The sequence below is a fragment of the Antrostomus carolinensis genome, unplaced genomic scaffold (assembly GCF_000700745.2).
Source record: "Antrostomus carolinensis isolate BGI_N321 unplaced genomic scaffold, ASM70074v2 scaffold16326, whole genome shotgun sequence".
NCBI classification, from domain to species: domain Eukaryota; kingdom Metazoa; phylum Chordata; class Aves; order Caprimulgiformes; family Caprimulgidae; genus Antrostomus; species Antrostomus carolinensis.
The window spans coordinates 1299-19921 of NW_010322657.1; the positions used below are offsets into that span (position 1 = coordinate 1299).

The 18623-nt window shown below is 37.3% G+C and overlaps 1 protein-coding gene across 3 annotated transcripts in view; it reads left to right on the forward strand.

Moving 5' to 3' along the window:
• The first annotated feature begins 270 nt into the window (after window positions 1–270).
• Window positions 271–18623, forward strand: part of ITSN1 (intersectin 1) — a 105092-nt gene continuing 86739 nt past the window's right edge. For all 3 annotated transcript variants that reach the window (XM_010170323.1, XM_029085537.1, XM_029085538.1), the window contains exons 1-6: window positions 271–298; window positions 4970–5062; window positions 7051–7114; window positions 15968–16128; window positions 17598–17777; window positions 18415–18508. In XM_010170323.1, coding sequence (XP_010168625.1) covers window positions 271–298; window positions 4970–5062; window positions 7051–7114; window positions 15968–16128; window positions 17598–17777; window positions 18415–18508 — 620 coding nt within the window. The remainder of the gene's footprint in view (window positions 299–4969; window positions 5063–7050; window positions 7115–15967; window positions 16129–17597; window positions 17778–18414; window positions 18509–18623) is intronic.

The window sequence follows — 18623 nt, forward strand, 5'->3', positions numbered from 1 at the left end:
ACCTGTTTGCTAGTAGGAAAGAGCACTCATGGATACATAGGGTAGTACAAAAGTGAGACATTTAGTTCTCTTGTAAGTAACAGTTCTTGCAGGTAGTATTTATATGATCCTGCTTCTTCATTGCTTTTATTCTTGTTTTACTAATTAATTATATGGTGGTACAGAAAATATATTTAAAATGGAAGATTCTGTAACTGTTTAATTATCTGTTTTGTTTTGTTTTGTTTTTCTTTTTCAGGGATCTATTAACAAGCTAAAAGTGACAGAACCATGGCTCAGTTTCCAACACCTTTTGGGGGTAAGTTGTTTATAGTGTATTCTGAACTATTCTTATATGCAAAACCTGCATAAATCTGTTGCTTTCTGAATATGTTCTGTATGGAAATGTTTATGGATAGTGGATCTTTCTGAGATGATAGTTCATCTGGTTTGTGATGTTTTTGCACACCTTTTAGAGAACACGTGAAATTTTGCAGAGACATCTCGGAAGATTCAAACAGCAGAGCTGTGCTGTATCCCTTTTTTGTGCATTGATCCATTGCAGTTGTACAGTGTGTAGAGCAGATCCAGGACACTCAGCCACTGGCAGTAGGGCAGAGCCTCATTCTGCACTAGCTGTGGCTGAGAAGTGAATATACTTTTTCTTTGAGGATTCCTGGACTTTATCGTTGCTAAAAAGTACAGCAGATGCCTTTAGATGCTATCACTTCAAATTTATTTTCGTTATTGTCCTGTAACCCATGTTTAGATTAGAACAAAGGTGCTGCCTTTTTTTAGCTCTCCACTTATAACAAGGGAAGGTATAGCATCTTGAACTTCATTCTCTTTGGAAGATCCAGGAAGGGCCCTGGTAGTGCAATAGAGACATTATATTTTGCTCTTCACATGAAATATATTTTTGTGCCCATTTTGCAACCACTGTGAGGAAATATTGTGAAGATAAGTTTCAATGCTGAGACCTAGGAACTAGCTTGGTTCACTTACATGTTGCATCTGTTAAGGGTTTTTCTCTGAAGATGCAGATATGATTCTTGTTGTGTGTATATGTATGTTTGTACATACATATATACTCATACATATGCATACATACCTACACAAAACAGTGTGTGTATGTATATAAATATATATGGAAGTCTAAATTTGTATCTAGTGTTGGTGTTTCAGTGGGAGACTTCAGGAAACATGCATGTTATTCAGAGTATGTTGTTAGAGAAACTCTGTTAAACACACTTGATTGGATGTAGTCTCTGCCAATCTGAAATAGTCCGTGAAGCATAACAGAAGCAGCATCTCTTTGCACGTGGTAGCTGGAACAAATGTGTGATTGGAAGCTGCAATTAAATCTTGTTTGGTGCCAGACTTTCTCAGTTTGTGAGTGAAACTGGTTACTAAAAGCTTTGATCAATCCGAAACCCCGGAAGAGCGACAGCCCGAGCGATCCCTGAGACAATCCCCCTGTCTTCTGGTCAGCCCTGGTTGATATACTGACATGATGGGATATGATCTGGAATATTTCACTGGCACATCCAAATGCCAGTTTGGGTTTTGCTATTCACTGGGCTTCTCCCTCCCAGTCCTGATGCAGCTGTGAACCAGCGAAACATGGTGGCCTTGAGCTCCAGCAGCAACTAATAACATTAGTGCTTTCATCAACGTTCCTCTCATAACAAGTCCCATACTGAAAATAAAACACAGCTATTCTAATTACTAAGGAGAAAAATAACTCTATCCTAGCAAAACCATTTGATCTTGCATCTGTTGTCCAGGATCCTGTTAACTCTAGTACATGGCTTTAGGAAGGAAGGAATTAACTATTTCTTCTTAAACAACTTCTCTTGTCTAACTGCCTTAGAAAGAGGAAGTTGAAATAAGCATCTGGCTAATGTATTTTCTGAAGTATATTTAATTTGTATTGTGATGTGAAGGTAGTTTGTTAAGATATTTATACCAAATCTGCCAAGTAGCAGACTACTGTCTACCTTTTAGAAGAATGACAGTGAAAGGTTGTTGTAAGAGAAAACAAATGGTGTGAAGAAAATTCTAATTTTTATGGTGAAATGTATCATTCTTTTGAGAATGCAGCATTTTCTGTTACCTTTAGTCACCAAACAAGGTGCAGAGGAAAAGATTTATGCAGTCTCCATCCTGGGAGAGCCCTCACTCCAAATATGCATTATCTGGTACCCTTCTGCTTGTGAATACCAATAAAGATGTTTTTGTTTCACTTCCTTTCTTTTTAAAGAATCTTTGAAGTCAGCTTGGGAAATGGGTGTGGAAAGAGCACAGCACCCAGTATTTAAATTGGGGTGACTCATTGATATTCTAGAATACAGCTCATTTTAAGGATGACTAATTAAAAAAAAATAGGCATGGTAAGGTTTTTATAATTGTTGGGAAGAATGTGGTAAGCTTGACCTTCTGTTGATTTGTCTAGGAGAAGAAAATGCCCATTTCATATATGAGAGCCCACTGCTTCACTTTTGCAGATGAGGTGATTGCTAAGCCATGTAAAAGAAAAGATGGTTAGAGGGCTTGCAGCTGCATTCAAGAATAGCTTGCTTATGAGTCAGTTTTGTGGTTTGGTGACTGCCTCCTTTGTATACAAATACATTGAAAAGCCCCACAACCTCTGTATTGGCATCCAGGATCCGAAGCCATGAATGGTGTCTTGGTGCTGGGTAAGATCCTGCTTCATGTCCTCCCATAGGTCTTATTGTTTCCTCAAATAAGAATAGATGAAAATGAGGCAATGCCAGAGGTGTCTTCATACTTTTCTGAGTGAAGAGGCTACTAGGCTTGCTTGATTTAACATCGATTCTTCTGATGTTCATGTCCCACAAAGGAGACCTACTCTTCAATACCAACTAAATCTCCATATGGAAGAGTAAATATTGACACTCATTTGTACTAGTTACAGGGACTTCAGAGAAGAAATCAACAAATGTTGTTTTAAAATAGTTAATGGAATACATTTTTAGTTACCTCGTGCCATGTGAGTTTTTAGTTCTGGGTTTTATTTCCTTCTTTGCAGAAAGATAGGACAAGTTGGGGTTTTTGGTTGTGTTTTTTGGGGTTTGAGGTTTTTTGTTGGGGTTTTTTTGATGCTAGAGTCATGCATACTTCAAACTGAGAGAGAGCAAGCCAGCATATCATTGCAAATTTTATGTTGGTTTGTTGTTGATTTCTTTTTCCCCACCACATCATATTCAAGAAATTCTCTGTCTTTGTGTAAGCTTCCACATCCAGCCTTAGGATCTTAGGCTGGAGTAGTCATGTTTATAATACAGGGAGGTGTTCTTCTTCTCCTAGTTGACCTAAGACTAGTCTGTGTATTGGTCATAAAGTCTTTATCAACACCGTTCCTTTCCTCTTGTCAGGAGTTCATGAGAAGATGGGGGAGATAATTGCTACATGAACTCTTATGTTTTGGGATGTTCATATCCAAAGAAGAATCCTGTTTCATCCCCACAGGGATCATAGCTATGAAATCTGTTTACAGTGGCTCTGTGAGTTTAATCACTAAAATTCTGGGATTTTTGGACTAATCTTAAAAAATCAGGGTTTTTTAATTACGTGTTACTAGCCTGTCTGCTTCTAGAAATACATGCTACCTGAAACTGAGGTGATAATTTTTACCAAAATTGTAGCTTTTTTAAAATTAATGAAATCTACCATTTAAAGGAATATTTTTCTTCCCCTTGTCCATTTAATTTTCTCTCCAAAGTACATTTTGCCACATGAAAGTAGATTTCAAATAGAAGAAATTCAGGAGGCAGGAAATTCTTGGGTTCTTCATAACTGCTGCATCTGATTCTGCCTCAGCCTGCATGCAGCTTGAAATACTTACTGTAAATATTTGTGGACCTTGTTACCTGAAATTTAATCTCTGAGAATTTAGTGCTGAGACAAAGTGAATGCCTGATCTCCTCTTTATTTTACTGCAAGTCTACATTTTATCTTTTAGCATTACTTCAATAAAACAGTGATTCCATTAACTTAGGTCCCTTCATATTATTACTTTCCTTTACAGTAGGAGTTACAGGAAGGTGCACCAGTGCAATGTACTTCTAAAGATGTTGAAATCATGATTTTTACTGGTTAGAAAATGTTGAGACGAGCAGTGTTAGAGAGTTCATTGCAGGTCTCAAGTGGAAGCTGAGATACATTTGCTCTGAGTACAAATAATCTGAAAGTGAAATGTCTGTAAGAGGAGAGAAAGGAGAGGAACTGCTGCAAAGATCGAGGTAGAACTGGAGGGAGCATTGTGGAAGTATGGCACTGTAGAAGGATAGTAAATCACAATATAAACTAAATATTCACCTCCAGTTTGTGTGGTGTGAAGGACCTGGTCTGTGTAACATATTTTTACTCAGATTTCTCATTCTCAGAAGAATGAGGAGCATGCTTTCCTGTGCTATTGTTGCCCATGAAAAATGTTTACTCTCTGGTTGAATTGAACTTTTCTTAGACAAGTGAAGAGAGTTCTTCTCCTGTAATAGTACAAAACCACATAGTACACAACGGATTGTTTGAGGTACCTTTTAATTTAAAAGAACTTGCATTTCAACTGTATGTGCTCTGAGAGGCAAATGACCTCCCACCCCCTAAATATCTAGTGTTACAAACTTTCTGCATTATATCCCCTGGCATGCTGATGTTGACTTTCAGTGGGCTATTTGTAAGTTTGCTTACACTTTGAGTAGCCTGGTTGTAACTTAAATTTTCATATGAGCCAGATAAGTGAATCAGTGCTCAGCAGTCATCTTAATTTGGTAACACTTAGTTCTGTTAAGTTCATAAGTCCTAACTGGCTATTTAAGGGTTCGTGGAGCTTTCAGTTATAGACTTTGGATGTGTATGTTGTTTTCAGAGGTCCAATATGATATGATATAGTTACACTCAGAAAGAAAAATAATGTTGCTTTTAGATAACATTTCTTAATTTTATTTCTCCGTTTCTTTTGAACTAGGCAACCTGGATATCTGGGCTATTACTGTGGAGGAGAGAGCTAAACATGATCAACAGTTCCATAGTCTGAAACCAATAGCTGGATTTATCACTGGTAATGAAATAGTTTTCCCTTCTAATTTCATTTAATTAAATCTTAACTAATGAGTCTAAATATGTACAGAGTTGCCTGGGAGACATTTGGGCATAAGAATTTAAAAAATTGAACAGATCTTACTCATTTTATATCCCATTTTTCTTTTGCCTTGCCACATATACCCCATCTTTTCTCATATTTTCTGATATTTACCAGCTATATACCCGGTTTATGCTACTTTATTTTTTGTAAGAAGGATTAAAATTATTTATAACTGTAGCTGATACTTACAAACTGTAGAGTTAGAATTCAGGATGTGGAATCACCATGATGCCTGGTAATATTTATAGTGCTTTGAATATGCTCGGTGACTTAACTCACTGTCCTGTCTGGCCGAGATGGAGTTAACTTGCTTTGTAGCAGCCTGTATGGTGACTAAAGCAGTGCTGATAACACATCAGTGTTTTGGCTGTGCTGAACAGTGCTTGCAAAGCCTCCAGACTTTCACTCTTTCTTGCTGGGCCAGAAGTTGGGAAGGAGACACAGCGGACCCCAGCTGACTAAAGGATTATCCTATACCACCATGCTCGGCAAAATCCTGGGGCAGGGTGGAGGGGAGCTCTTGTCTTCCAAGGTAGCCATTACTCAGAGACTGAGCTTGAGGGACGTGTTGAGTGATTGCCTTTGCATCACTTGGGGTTGTTTTCCACTTTTTCACTTATTAAACTGTCTTTATCATGACCAATGGGTTTTCTGAGCTTCCTCATTTTTGCTCTCCCTATTCTCTTCCGCATCCTGCTGGGGAGAGGGAAATGAGTGAGTAGCTGAGTGCTTAGTTTCTGCCTGGGGTCAACTCACCATGCTAACATACTAATAGATTAAGAACTCTGTTTAAATAAATGTGTATCAATATAATTGAAATCTGTTTCAGAAACTGATTGTTTAAACTAGTGAAATTTGTGTGGGTGACCTCTTAAAAAATCTAAATGGCAAAATTGATGTAAATTGTGGGAAGCAAAGCTCCAAGGAATTGCACTGATCCTACTCAATTTTTATTGAACACCACTAATTTGCTTTGGTTTTAAAGGCAATAGGATGCCTCTGTTTTTGTTAGTTTAATTTTAATTTAATTTTCTTCAGTGCTATCTAAATTCTGCTCAATTGAAATGAAAGGTATAGAAGTTTTTTACCTTCCTTGCTGTATCATCCATCAAGAGGATTTCCAGAGTGTGAAATCAGAACTGGATTCTTAGGAGAATCTCATCTCAGCCTTACATATCTCCAAGTATACAATTTGATTGTTTCTGCTCCTGTTAGGTGATACATATGGTACAAAATACTGCTGTTTCTATTGACCTCCTTTGATATTTAATGCTATTTCTAGGCTCTTTACAGATTTCCTGCAAAGTTGTTTACAACAGCTGTTTACAACTTTCCACAGCATTTCCAAGTGCCTAATCACTTTGTAATTTTTTTGCTGTCCTTCTAATTGATAGTTGGAAAATGACTTTGAAATATGCTGTTACCTTCTTTGATAGTGGCCTATCAGGTTCACGTCAGGGTAAAGAACACTTTATTTAGTTTGTGCTAGGTGGCTGCCATTGTATTTTCAAAAAATATAAAATAGAGTTTGTATTAATACATACTTTATGTGGAAGAAAAAAATTTCTTGTTCTCACAAGGCATATGATTCCTGCAGAGAGAGCCATTAACACAGGTTAGGGACTGGGCTGTGAACCATTAATTTCCCATTGCTCTAAATGTTTTTGCCCAGTTGACTCCTGTGGTGCTGACTGTTGCAAACTTAAACAGTATGTGGTTGTTGGAAATACCTGGCAGGTTTGCAAGTGACAAAATAAGATTAAATCTCATACTCTGTTATGTATGCATAGTGTTAAGTATTTATGGCTTTACTGTTGCTTGTTTTAGATATTTTTGACTCATGATTTTCTCTTTCCTCTTAAAGGTATTTTTAGCATTTTCTGAAATTATGTCCTATTTTATAGGTGATCAAGCTAGAAACTTTTTTTTTCAATCTGGATTACCTCAGCCGGTGTTAGCACAGATATGGTGAGTACATGGGAGAATTGCAGTTACGTCTCAGAGTGAAATTTGCTGGTACAGACTTGGGTAGTAACTATATTTCACATTCTGGAGTTTAAAATCACCTATTAATTCAGTGTGCTTTCCAAGAATCTGTAAGGTAAATATGCTTTGTAGTATGTTTTAGCTGAGTTTTAAAGTTACTGGTTCAGTTATTGGAAGTAGTTGTTTTTCTACAAATGGCATTTTTTAAGTTTGCAATTTGCAACCCTCACTTCAAATTACTAAATGCTTTCAACTTTATTAAAGCTGTACTAATACAATCGCTGAGCACAGTAATTAGTATCATAAATCTTCTAATGGGAAAGCCTGTGTAAGACTTGCAAAATTTGTTACAAAAATTAAGACTGGGGTAGGCTATTTACATTGTAGTTTGAGATGCAGCTTTGTGGTGGTTTCACTTGGCTAGCAGGGAAACACAGCTGCTTGCTGACTCTTCCCCTGTTCCCAGGGAGTAGGGGAAAGGGTAAGGAAGCTCGTGGATTGAGATAAAAACAATTTAATAATTGAAATAAAATAAACTTAAAATAATAATGATAATAACAGTAATAATAGAATATGCAAGTGAGTGCACAGTGCAATTGCTCACCACCCGCTGACCATTGCTCAGCCTGTTCCCAGCCAGCGATCCTGGAGCAGAAACAGTCCCAAAACTGAAACCACAATCCTGGAAGAGCAAGCCTGAGTGATCCCCAAGAGGATCCCCACCTTCCCAGTCATTAATATACTGAACATGATGGTATATGATATAGAATAGCTCATTGGCGTATCCAAATGCCCGTTTTGGGTTTTGCTAATTACTGCTCCCCCCATCTCAGTCCTTTGCACCTGCAGACTAGCAGAACAAGGGGAGATTGGAAACATCCTTAATCTTCCAGGAACAACTAAAACCAGTAGTATGTTAGCAACATTCTTCTCATAACAAATCTCATACTGAAACCAAAACACAGTGTTTTGTAGCTACTAAGAAGAAAATTAACTCTATTCTAGTGAAACCAGAACAAACTTGAAAACTTGAAATTTTTATTATTCCTTAGTGGGTTTAGACAGATCAAAATCTCCATTGCTGTATTTTACACATCACAAACATCTCTACGATCTGCCAGTTTCTTCATGCAGGATTGCAATTGTTTCTGCTCCAAATTATATGGCCTGCCAGACTTACAGGGTTATATCAGTCTATCCTGGGGTGCATCAAGCGCTGCATTGCGAGTCAGTCGAGGGAGGTGATCATCCTGCTCTGCTCTGCACTGGTGTGGCCTCACCTTGAACACTGGGTGCAGTTTTGGGTGCCACAGTATAAAAAGGATCTAAAGCTACTGGAGAGTGTCCAGAGAAGGACTTAGAGGGGAAGCCATGTGAGGAGAGGCTGAGGTTGCTTGGTTTGTTCAGCCTGGAGAAGAGGAGACTGAGAGGAGACCTCATCATGGTCTGTAACTTCCTCACAAGGGGAAGAGGAGGGGCGGGTCCTGATCTCTCCTCTCTGGTGACCTATGATAGGACCAGGGGAAACGGCAGGAAGATGTGCCAGGGCAGGTTTAGGTTGGCCATTAGGAAAAGGTTCTTCACCCAGAGGGTGGTGGAGCACTGGGACAGGCTCCCCAGGGAGGTGGTCATGGCACCAAGCCTCACAATATTCCAGAAGCATTTGGACAACACACTCAGATCCATGCTCTGAATCTTCCAACTGTCCTATGCAGGGACAGGAGTTGGACTTGATGGACCTTGTGGGTCCCTTCCAACTCACAGCATTCTATGATTCTATGCTAACTTGCATGGATTATTCATAATTTACATTAATTAGATTACAACTAAAACTTTTTTTGGTGCTAGACAGAGTAAGATAGTACTGGTTTTCATTCTAGATTGGGGAAAAAGCAGCAACTTTTCCTCTGTTGCGAACTGTTTGAAAGAGAGGGTAGTTTATTGCCATTATAAAAACTTTTGGTTCTAGTAAGGACTTCTAAAGGCAAAATCTTGCTCTAACTGGAGAAAGAAGAGAATTCTTTTCTTGCCAGAAAAACAATTGCTTTGGAAATATGCATGCCTAAAAGAGGGGCTGTGTTTACATGGCTTTTAAATAAATAGCTTATTTTCTTTTCAAATTATCCTCATCTTACAAATATCAAATCTGGTCTGGTTATCTTTGTTGAAAACTCATTGAAACTTCAAATGTCTCTTTGGAATTAACCAAGAAAAGAAGTTTTGTCTTAAACAAGACATCCTTTCTCCAAAAATATTCTGTAGGCACTAGCTTTAAATAGGTGTTAACAAAACTAAACAGTTGTAAATAGTCTGACTAAAAATCTCTTCCTCTCTGAATTATTCAGTTTTTCAGCCTCTTGAGAGGGAGAGAATCATTCCACTAGTTCTGTAGTTGTCATAGAGACAAGAACTGAACTTGCACATTTTTTTAAATAAAGCTGAACTAAAACTTATTCATGCTGCCTTTATAAATCATAAAAAAGCAGGTAAACATCCTTTTCTCACTGTCTCCTTTTTTATCATGTCTGAATTCAGAGAAGTCAATATTTAAGTAAAAATCTAGATCACTTGTGTATATTCCTAGTTGGAATTACAATAACTAAGTAGGAAAACTGTTGCATCGTGGTAGGAAGACCCCCTTAAAAAGAGGGGGGAAAAAAAAAGGAAACCTCCCCCGCTTCTTTTCCCACAGCTCAAATGATTTTAACTGTTTCGATCTATCAATGAATGTTTGCTTGTAACCTACCACAGATTACTGCTGTCCCACAGAAACAATAGAAATTAGACTGTTGTTCAGTGGCAAGAAGGCCTTTGCAGCCTGCAAAGGACATCACAATATGCTCAAGACTGCATTGAAAAATGTGAGTTATTGTCCTAGCTCCCAGGAATAAGATCTCGGAGTGGCACACTTGCTTTGTGGATTAATAGCAATATTCTAATGTTGTCTATCTAAATCTCTGTTAACACTGAGATAGATCCGTGAGTACTCTATTAGAGGGAGGAGTTCTGGAGTAATAAGCCCAGAATCTCTGTGAGAGATACAAACTGCATAAAACTTCTTTTGTATCAGTATTCTGTATTTGTTGAATAGATAGATTTTATTTCTTCTAAGATAGCATTTGGTTATTAGAGGGAGAGCAGGGGAGATACAGCAGTCTTTAAGGAAGGAAAGCTATTTTTCTGAGTTAGGGCAACTTGTAAAACTCCTCAGATTAATTTTCTGATCCTAGAAATGTGGAAGTGTATGCATGTGTTTTGGAAGTGTTTTCCTATTCTTAATGAGGCTACTTATTTTGAATTCAGTTGATCCTATTAATCTGTCTGCAAGATAGGAGCCTAGCATTTGTTTCATAAAGGATTTCCTACAGCTGTATATAGACAAGCTTATGCTAGTACAAAGTTTCATCTGTTTTGTTGGCTATGGAAGTTCTTGTGTAGAAAACACAACTGGGAAAGGGACTGCAGATGGGATTGGCCCAATGAGTCATTGGCTGTACTACTTTCAGAGCTCTCTGCAGGAAAGGCAAGCCCTTTCTCTCCCTGAGTTTCCAAAAGTAGTCTCATGTGTGAGATAATTTTGTTTGCATAAGTGAGCAGTATAAGGATTTTCTGTCTTATATTTTAATTCTATTTAACATTAAGTTGCCATTTTTGTATCATTCAAAAATAATTTTCACTAGAACTTCAAGAAATGCTAGCTAGCTAACTGAAGTCCCATCTACCTATCTTCTGCCTCAAGAGCTGCTTTGAGAATATACTGCAGCTGGTGTAATTGTTTTCTATGATGAGACTCTGAGGAGTATGTATTATTTTAATTTCGGCTATTAATCAAAGCTTCCCCAGAATTCACATTCTCTAAAAATAGTAGCTCCATAAATTTTAGCCTTGAGAATTCCTATGTCCCTTCTACCCATCATTCATTTAAGAAAAAAGAAGTCTCTGGGACTTCAGTGGAGCAAATTACTGGAATTATTATGGTCTGTCATGACAACTTCTTTACCGTTCTATCCTTTACAAGCTTTGGACTCTGCCAAGATGGTAATCTATTAAGAAGCCTCTAAGTAGGCTTTGAATTGAGACTGCAGTGGTTTGGAAGATAACTTTGTAAGTAGGCAATAATCTGGCTTTCTTCTAAAGCCCTTATGAATGGTGGCCTCAAAAAGCATCTTCTGTGTAGCCTGTCTCTCTGGAAATAAATGAGAACTAAAATAATCAATGCCATCTGTTTTTTGTGTATTTAGAGTGAGTTACTTTTTTCAGGACAGAGTAAAGCCATTGGTTGACTTACCTATTTCTGACATGCTTCCTTCACAACCTTCTTAATTTTGTGTCCAAGCGTGGGAGTGAAAGATGATGGGTGGCGATTCTGTGAGTTGCAACTTTTACTATACATGCATTGATTAAGTGGCTGATGCTAAAGACTCATTTTTTCCATTATGGCTGGGTTTCATAATGCAGTATGGGATTTTGTAATCTAAAAAAAGCTAAATAAATCCAGATTTTTTGAACTGCAAAGAGATGTCCTTGTTTTAACACTGTGCTATTTTCATGGAGATAGATATTTTGTAGGCTAACCATAAGCATATTTGACAGGAAAAAAATGCTGTGCAAGCTCAGTTTCTGCACCTCGTAAATGTAAAAATAATCAAGTTGTCTTTGCATTCTGCAGAAAAGAGGAGAGAGAGGAGGAGGAAGAGATCTGTAGGGGAAGAATTTTGTCAGCACCTGAAACCTAGCATTGTGATGAAGCCCACTGCATCTATTCTCATTAGAAAACCCCTGTTATAAACACAGGCCTATTCTATAAAATATGATAAATATTTTGTCAATGTTTAATACATTTACTGCTCTGCACTGGTTCCGACCAGACCTTAAATGAAACAAGTTTAAGGACACTACATTCTTCCAAATTTCATTAGAAGCAGAATAGTGAAATTAGGTAGCATTTACTGTCAGCCACTCACTGCCTTTAAGGTGATGTTTATTCAGAAGTAGCACTGTAATCTAACAGCATGACACTAAGATCGGTAATTAGAAATGGAAATTTGTCCTGTTTTTGCACTAAAGATTTTGTCAGACAAAAGCTGATTTTTGTTAGCATGCTGTAAAAATGTGTACAAATTCTGTAGCATGTACATAATTTTTTCTCACTGAAATCTGTACTGTTAATTTAAATAGCAAAGCTATTAACATGGAGTAAAGTAGTTGAACAGAAGGTCAGACGTTAAATTAAAAGCTACTGATGATTATGGGAATAGGAGTTCAATGAAAGCAATGAGACTGGTGCACATCAAAGTTTCTTATTACTGGACAATTAATATTTTCTCATATGGAATGCAAAGACTTACTGTGTACTGTTTTTAGTCTGTAAATAGTGCCTGGAGAATCAAGGTCACCTACAGTGTGATATTTATTCTTACTGCATTTTCATGGCCATGCATATGACAGGTTGAGGGACTCTCCCTGTGTTTTAGTAATAGAATGTCTTAAGTTTTATAAATCCAAATATTTGCAGGTGTAGAAGCCTCTTAGGTGGAACAAGTAAGACTATTTTAAATACAGCTTGTGTTATTGCTTTGCTTAAATGCAAAGAGTTAAGGAACATTGTGACTATTTATTTGAGCTGTCAGTGCCAGTTGGTCACTATGGAGCTGACCCCTCTGTATGTTGGGGAACAAGTTGTTTTTGGGAGGACTACTGACAGTTGGATTACTGTCAAAAATCTCTTAGAATACGTTTATCCTGATGAATTTCTCTAGGTTTGTTCCTATGCACATCCTCAGCTCGCTCGCTATATAAGCCTGGTTTTTACTGCCCGTTTCCACTGGGCATCTGACAGAAGAATGGCTAAGCAAGCATTGAACTAAACTTTCATTAAAAACCCCACACGTTTTCCTTTTTGTATGTTCTTGAATTTTCTTTCATTGCCTTCAAAAAGGTGTGGTGTCTGCTTGTAAGCATCAGTTAAATGAAGCTAATTATCTGCTCCTGGTTTCCATTACTCTTAATACTCTAATTTTCTAATGAGGCTTTCTTACTTGCTGTGTTCATTCACAGTATGTTGGTTTACTTTCTAGTGCAAAACCCACAAAAGGGAGCACTTCAGAAAATACATTTAACCATTAAGTTTCTGACATTCTAACACTCTAAATACCTTTTGCCTCTTTTATGTTTCTCGTTTGTAAGACTTGCGGCATGTATTTCTCCCAAGTGCGGTGTCTGGAAATCTGTCATGGTTGTTTATAGGTGATGACTAATGGACATTATACAAACTGGTTTGGTTGCAAAATGTAAATGTACTGAGTAATGCTCTTCCTTGTAAGCCTAAGTGATGATTTTGGGCAGCAAAAAATTCTACAGCATGTTGTGGGACACTGCCATGCTATTGTTGAAAAATAGCTAACAGTAGTTATTCTTAATTATTATAGCTGAACTATGAATTCCTTCAAAGTGAATTTGGGGTTTTTACAGGAATTTTAAATTGATAGAATCATTTCTGATATAGAGAAAACTTCAGAGGGATGCAAACATGTCCTTTTGAGGTTTATACCCATTTTATTGTACAGGAGGAGAAGCGCATACATGCAGTCTGCTTGCAGGTTTGCATATAGTGACATGTGGTGTGTACACCCCACCGGACAGAAAGATATGGTGGAAGCTAATAAACTCATAATATTTTTCTGTGCAGAGAAAGCCATTGCACTTCAGAATTAATGGAACATGGATATCCTCAATAACAAAATGTCAGAAACCAACTCTGTGTTTTTAACTATTTTCTAGAAGTAACTGTACCTCTCATTTTGAAATATACATTTTTCATTAACAGCTATACAGTCTATCCTTGCTGTTGCTCAACACTCATAGGACAGTCTTCTCTGCCTTCACTAGGGTTCTCCCACTTGGCTCCACAAGTTGCGTGAAGACAAAAACATTGTCTTCTACTTGAACTTAGCCTGCCAGTACACCGGGAAGTAGCAGTGTGTTGCTTCCTCTCTGTGGAAGTTATCAGAAGCAGTGGTGTTCTGCAAGGAAGAGGAGATACCCATTCCAAATTTGTACTTCTTTTGGTCCAGGTTTGCCATGCTGGCCTTCCCACTTCTGCTGCTTGGACTACCATACGTGAAGTCTGACTGCTACAGTAGGATATTTTTAACTGATTATTTGTCAAATGAACCACATACTAAGCCATCATGACTGAAACTTGAATCCAAATCACATTTGCTCTGTGCATCCCAGAATCAGTTTTGGCAAAATTTAGGCTTCCAAAGACTTGCTAGTAGTGGCATTAGAGGGAGGTTTAAAGTTAACTGAAGAGCAGGAGATTTTATTTGTAAATTAAACTCTGTGATATGAAGCTTCAGGCAACAAATACTAGAAGGTCTCACAGCCAGAACTTGTTCTTCAATGAATTATATGTAGTAATTCAATATCTTTCAGGGAGTCATGCAATGTATACTTTTTAACTGTAAACCTCACAGTCTACAGTTTCCTTACCAGACACTCTCTTTCTTGTTTAAATATTATTGTCAGATTTTCAGTAGTATTATTTAGCCTTGTGACATCAAAATTGGTGGATTAGGACAGCTACATCGCTGAAAAGGCTTATAAGTATTGGGAACAGTTGGATTGTCTTCATTTTTGGGGAAATGCCACTGGTGATCTAAACCAGGGGAAACTGTTTAAAATATATAATTGACCCGTGACAGCCCCTGCTGGGATCTACTTCTTTGGGTTTTCCTACCTTTTTTTAGTTGGGTTTTCCTACCTTTTTTTAGTTGGGTTTTCCTACCTTTTTTTTAGTTGTGTTTTCCTAGGATTTTTTGTAGGGTTTTTCATTTTGTGAATGCTTTGCCACTGGATTTACCTGGCTGTCTACTTGTTTAAGTATCAATTATAAATAACTGTCAATTTATTGCAGTAATTTTTTAATAATTTTTCATTGACATACTTGCATGGAAGCTTTCCTTGACAGGGATTTGATCAGAAATAAAGCTCTAGTTTAACTAGACTGCCTGGATCCTTTGTATTGTCATGGTTGTGACATGCAAATGTACACATGAACTTAAAAATATCTATTATTCCAATACTGAAATGTGTACTTAATTCTTCAAATGAATGCAAAGAAATAAGCATAATGTTTAAAACTAAGTTTACAACTGATTATATTATTAATATGCATTTACTCTGGTTTTTGGTTTGCAATTGCAGAAACTAACATTCTTCTTCCTGCTTCTCTCCCCTGAACCTCCCAACCCTATTCCCTGCTGAGCATGGTTTTCTTAACCATCAAATGAAGAAACAAAAAGAAGACTGTTTAAGTCAGACTACTTTACATGAAAGCTTATTCAAGGTCTAGGCTCAATGTTTCATCTTGAGTACTATTGTTTAACTGAAAACACGTTTGTACGCTAATGGCATTTAGTTAAAGTGCACAGATCTAAAGAACGTTTTATTTTAAGTGTAGCTAAAGTAGAGATTTGCAGACTAAGTAATGTGATTCCCTGTGGTGCTGTTTGTAGTACCATGTAGTTTCATATGTGTGATTTTGCTAAGTTTTTGTAGAATTACATTAATCCTTTTTCTTTAGATGCTTCACTGTAATTCCTCTAAGAGTTGAAAAACAACTTTAAAAGAACTTATTAATTGCTCCAAGAAAGAAATCAAGAAGCTCTTGGTTTAAACAGTGTCTTGTTTCATGACCAGTTTTAGCCTGGCATAATTATTTTGAATGGAAATCAGTTAGTCTTGAATATATATGCTTATGTATACACACTCCTAGGTCAGTTCCTCAAATTCTGAATTTAAGAATCTAACTGAAAATAATGTATTTTCTAGGGCTCTAGCTGACATGAACAATGATGGGAGGATGGATCAGTTGGAGTTTTCAATAGCTATGAAACTTATCAAATTAAAACTGCAAGGTTATCAACTCCCATCTGCACTGCCTCCTGTCATGAAGCAGCCACCTATTGCTCTGCCTAGTGCACCAGGATTTGGTAAGCTCTTTGTTTTCCTCCTTGTTAGCTTGTATTATAGCAACCTAAGTTGAATTTGATGGTTTTGCAGTTTCTAAAAGAATCTTTTAGGAAAAAGAGTATACATACATAAAAGTATGTGGACTTAAAACCAAATACTTCCACGTGCATGCGCATGCTCAAAAAAAAAAAAAAAATCTCAATGAGCTTTTAGCACCCAACCATATTGAATAACATAAACTGAGGTCCTGTTTGCTTCAGGTTTTGTGCTGCTCCCTGTATATACCAAACAAAAGTTTTTGCAGGGAAAAAAGATGGATCAGGTAGCAGGGCTAGTGCATTCCAACGTGTTGGAGTTCTTATTTAAACTGTTGTTATTTATCTGTATTTTTCATTAAAGGATCTCCAGCTTTGGCAAGATTAGCTATGTTTTTCTTAACTTTTTACAAATCATGGTAGTAGTGCACCTCTCTGTTTTTATTATATGAACAGTGCTGCACTGGTATTGGCTAAAAGAGCTGCTGATGCAGTTCTTATGGTTAGTACTGCCAAGGTCACCATCATTTCAAGGAAAAGAGTAGGGAAAATGGGATAGTGAGAGGAAAATAACAAAATCAAGCTGAACCTCATGTTTGAAACTTTGATAATCTGATGTATGCTGTAGTGGGAGGTTCTTTACCTTTCTGTTTTAGTCATTGCTGGGATTCAAGTTGATTGGTGCCTGAGCATCACTGCTGTCCTTAAGAAAAGGGAATAGTGCATTTGAACTGGGTGCAACCATGTTATTTGATCAGTTGTCGTTCCACAAGTTTTGCAGCAGTTTTATTTTTGACTTTAAGAAATCGAACGGAACAAATACTGGTTTAAAAAAGACATAATAAAGTCAAACCCCCAAGAAAAGCAGAAAAATCTGTGATTTCCCTTTTTTCCTCATTCAGTGTAGACTTGATCTTAGCTGTTTGCACAAAGCCTCATTCTTCCCATTGGCATCACTGGACCTCTGTAACCTCCATGTTATCCATGCAACTGTGCTTACACCTAAAATACCTCATTACTGTGCTTTACCCTATTAGCTTTGCACTGTTTCATCTTGACAATAGGCTGCAAGCAGTTATCCTGAAGCTTGTTCTTTTCAGCTGGGGCTAAATGTAGGCTTTGGGTTCATTACTCACTGGAAGTTGACAGTGCTGCTCTTCATTTAGTTCAAGGCAAACAATTCTTTTCTTCAGCAAATGCTAATAGACTTTTTGGGTCAGTGTTGCAAACACTGTGATCTTATATGCATACATATGTTGCTCCCTCTGCATTGTTTTATGTTCCCCTGCCATGCTAATGGTGCAGTGGACTGTAAGAATTCTTTCAAGGAGTGTGTGAAAGTTTCCATTTCAGTTTGCTCTTTAATTCTGCTTTTACTGCTGGGTTGCAGGCTGCAGTTAAATTGTTATATCGTATTAGAAATCAGAAAAAATTTCTGCTTTTCTTGCCCATAGGTATTGGGGGCATTGCCAGCATGCCATCTCTTACAACTGTTGCCCCAGTGCCAATGGCATCTATTCCAGTAGTAGGAATGTCTCCACCGTTAGTATCTTCTGTTCCTGCTGCAGCAGTACCTCCCCTGGCTAATGGAGCTCCTGCTGTTATACAGCCTCTGCCTGCTTTTGCTCATCCTGGTATGCTACATACTGAAACTGTTTATTCTCTTGCTATTAACAAACTATTTTGCCATTTTCTTTGGATCCAGAGAACAGTAGACATGGAATTAGCCATTCTAACTTACTTTAAAGAATGATTTTGAGTAAGGACTGTATTTTGGTTTAGCCTAATGTAATTGGTAAGCAAACTTGTATAAAAGTTAAAAGAAGAAACATGGACATACCACACTATAACAGTCAGTCATGTTGAGCAAGGTATTAACCCTGTTATAACAGCAGTGTGATAAATCTAGTTTGCCAATAAACTGCTGTCTAGAAATTGGTCCTCTCCTGTCTGTTTATAACTGAAGTGCTGCTATTTGTTGGGATTGCTTTAAAACACTGGAATACATATGATTTCTAACATTAATCACAATCTAATTTGATATCAACAGTGTTTGCATAAAACTGAAAGATTAAAAATATATGAGAGAAGTGCCTGTGTGTTTCCACACATTTTGTTAGACATGATTAACTTATCTTAATATTTTTAAAAGGGATACCATCAAAAGAACTGTAATACTTGTATTTGATGTTAGGAACTAAATGAATGTCATTGAAATTCTACAGTTTAAAATGCTAATGCTAATAAAGACATGTATTATCTTATTTACAGCCACATTACCAAAGAGTTCTTCCTTTAGTAGATCTGGTCCAGGATCACAGCTAAATGCAAAACTGCAAAAGGCACAATCGTTTGATGTGGCTAGGTAAGTTGGTATGAAATGAGTGTATCTGTGTGTCTGATTCTCCAGAGTTAGAAAAACTACTTCTCTTTTGCAAAGCTGTTTTCTGAAATAATGTTTACTTGCAGAAATCAATTCC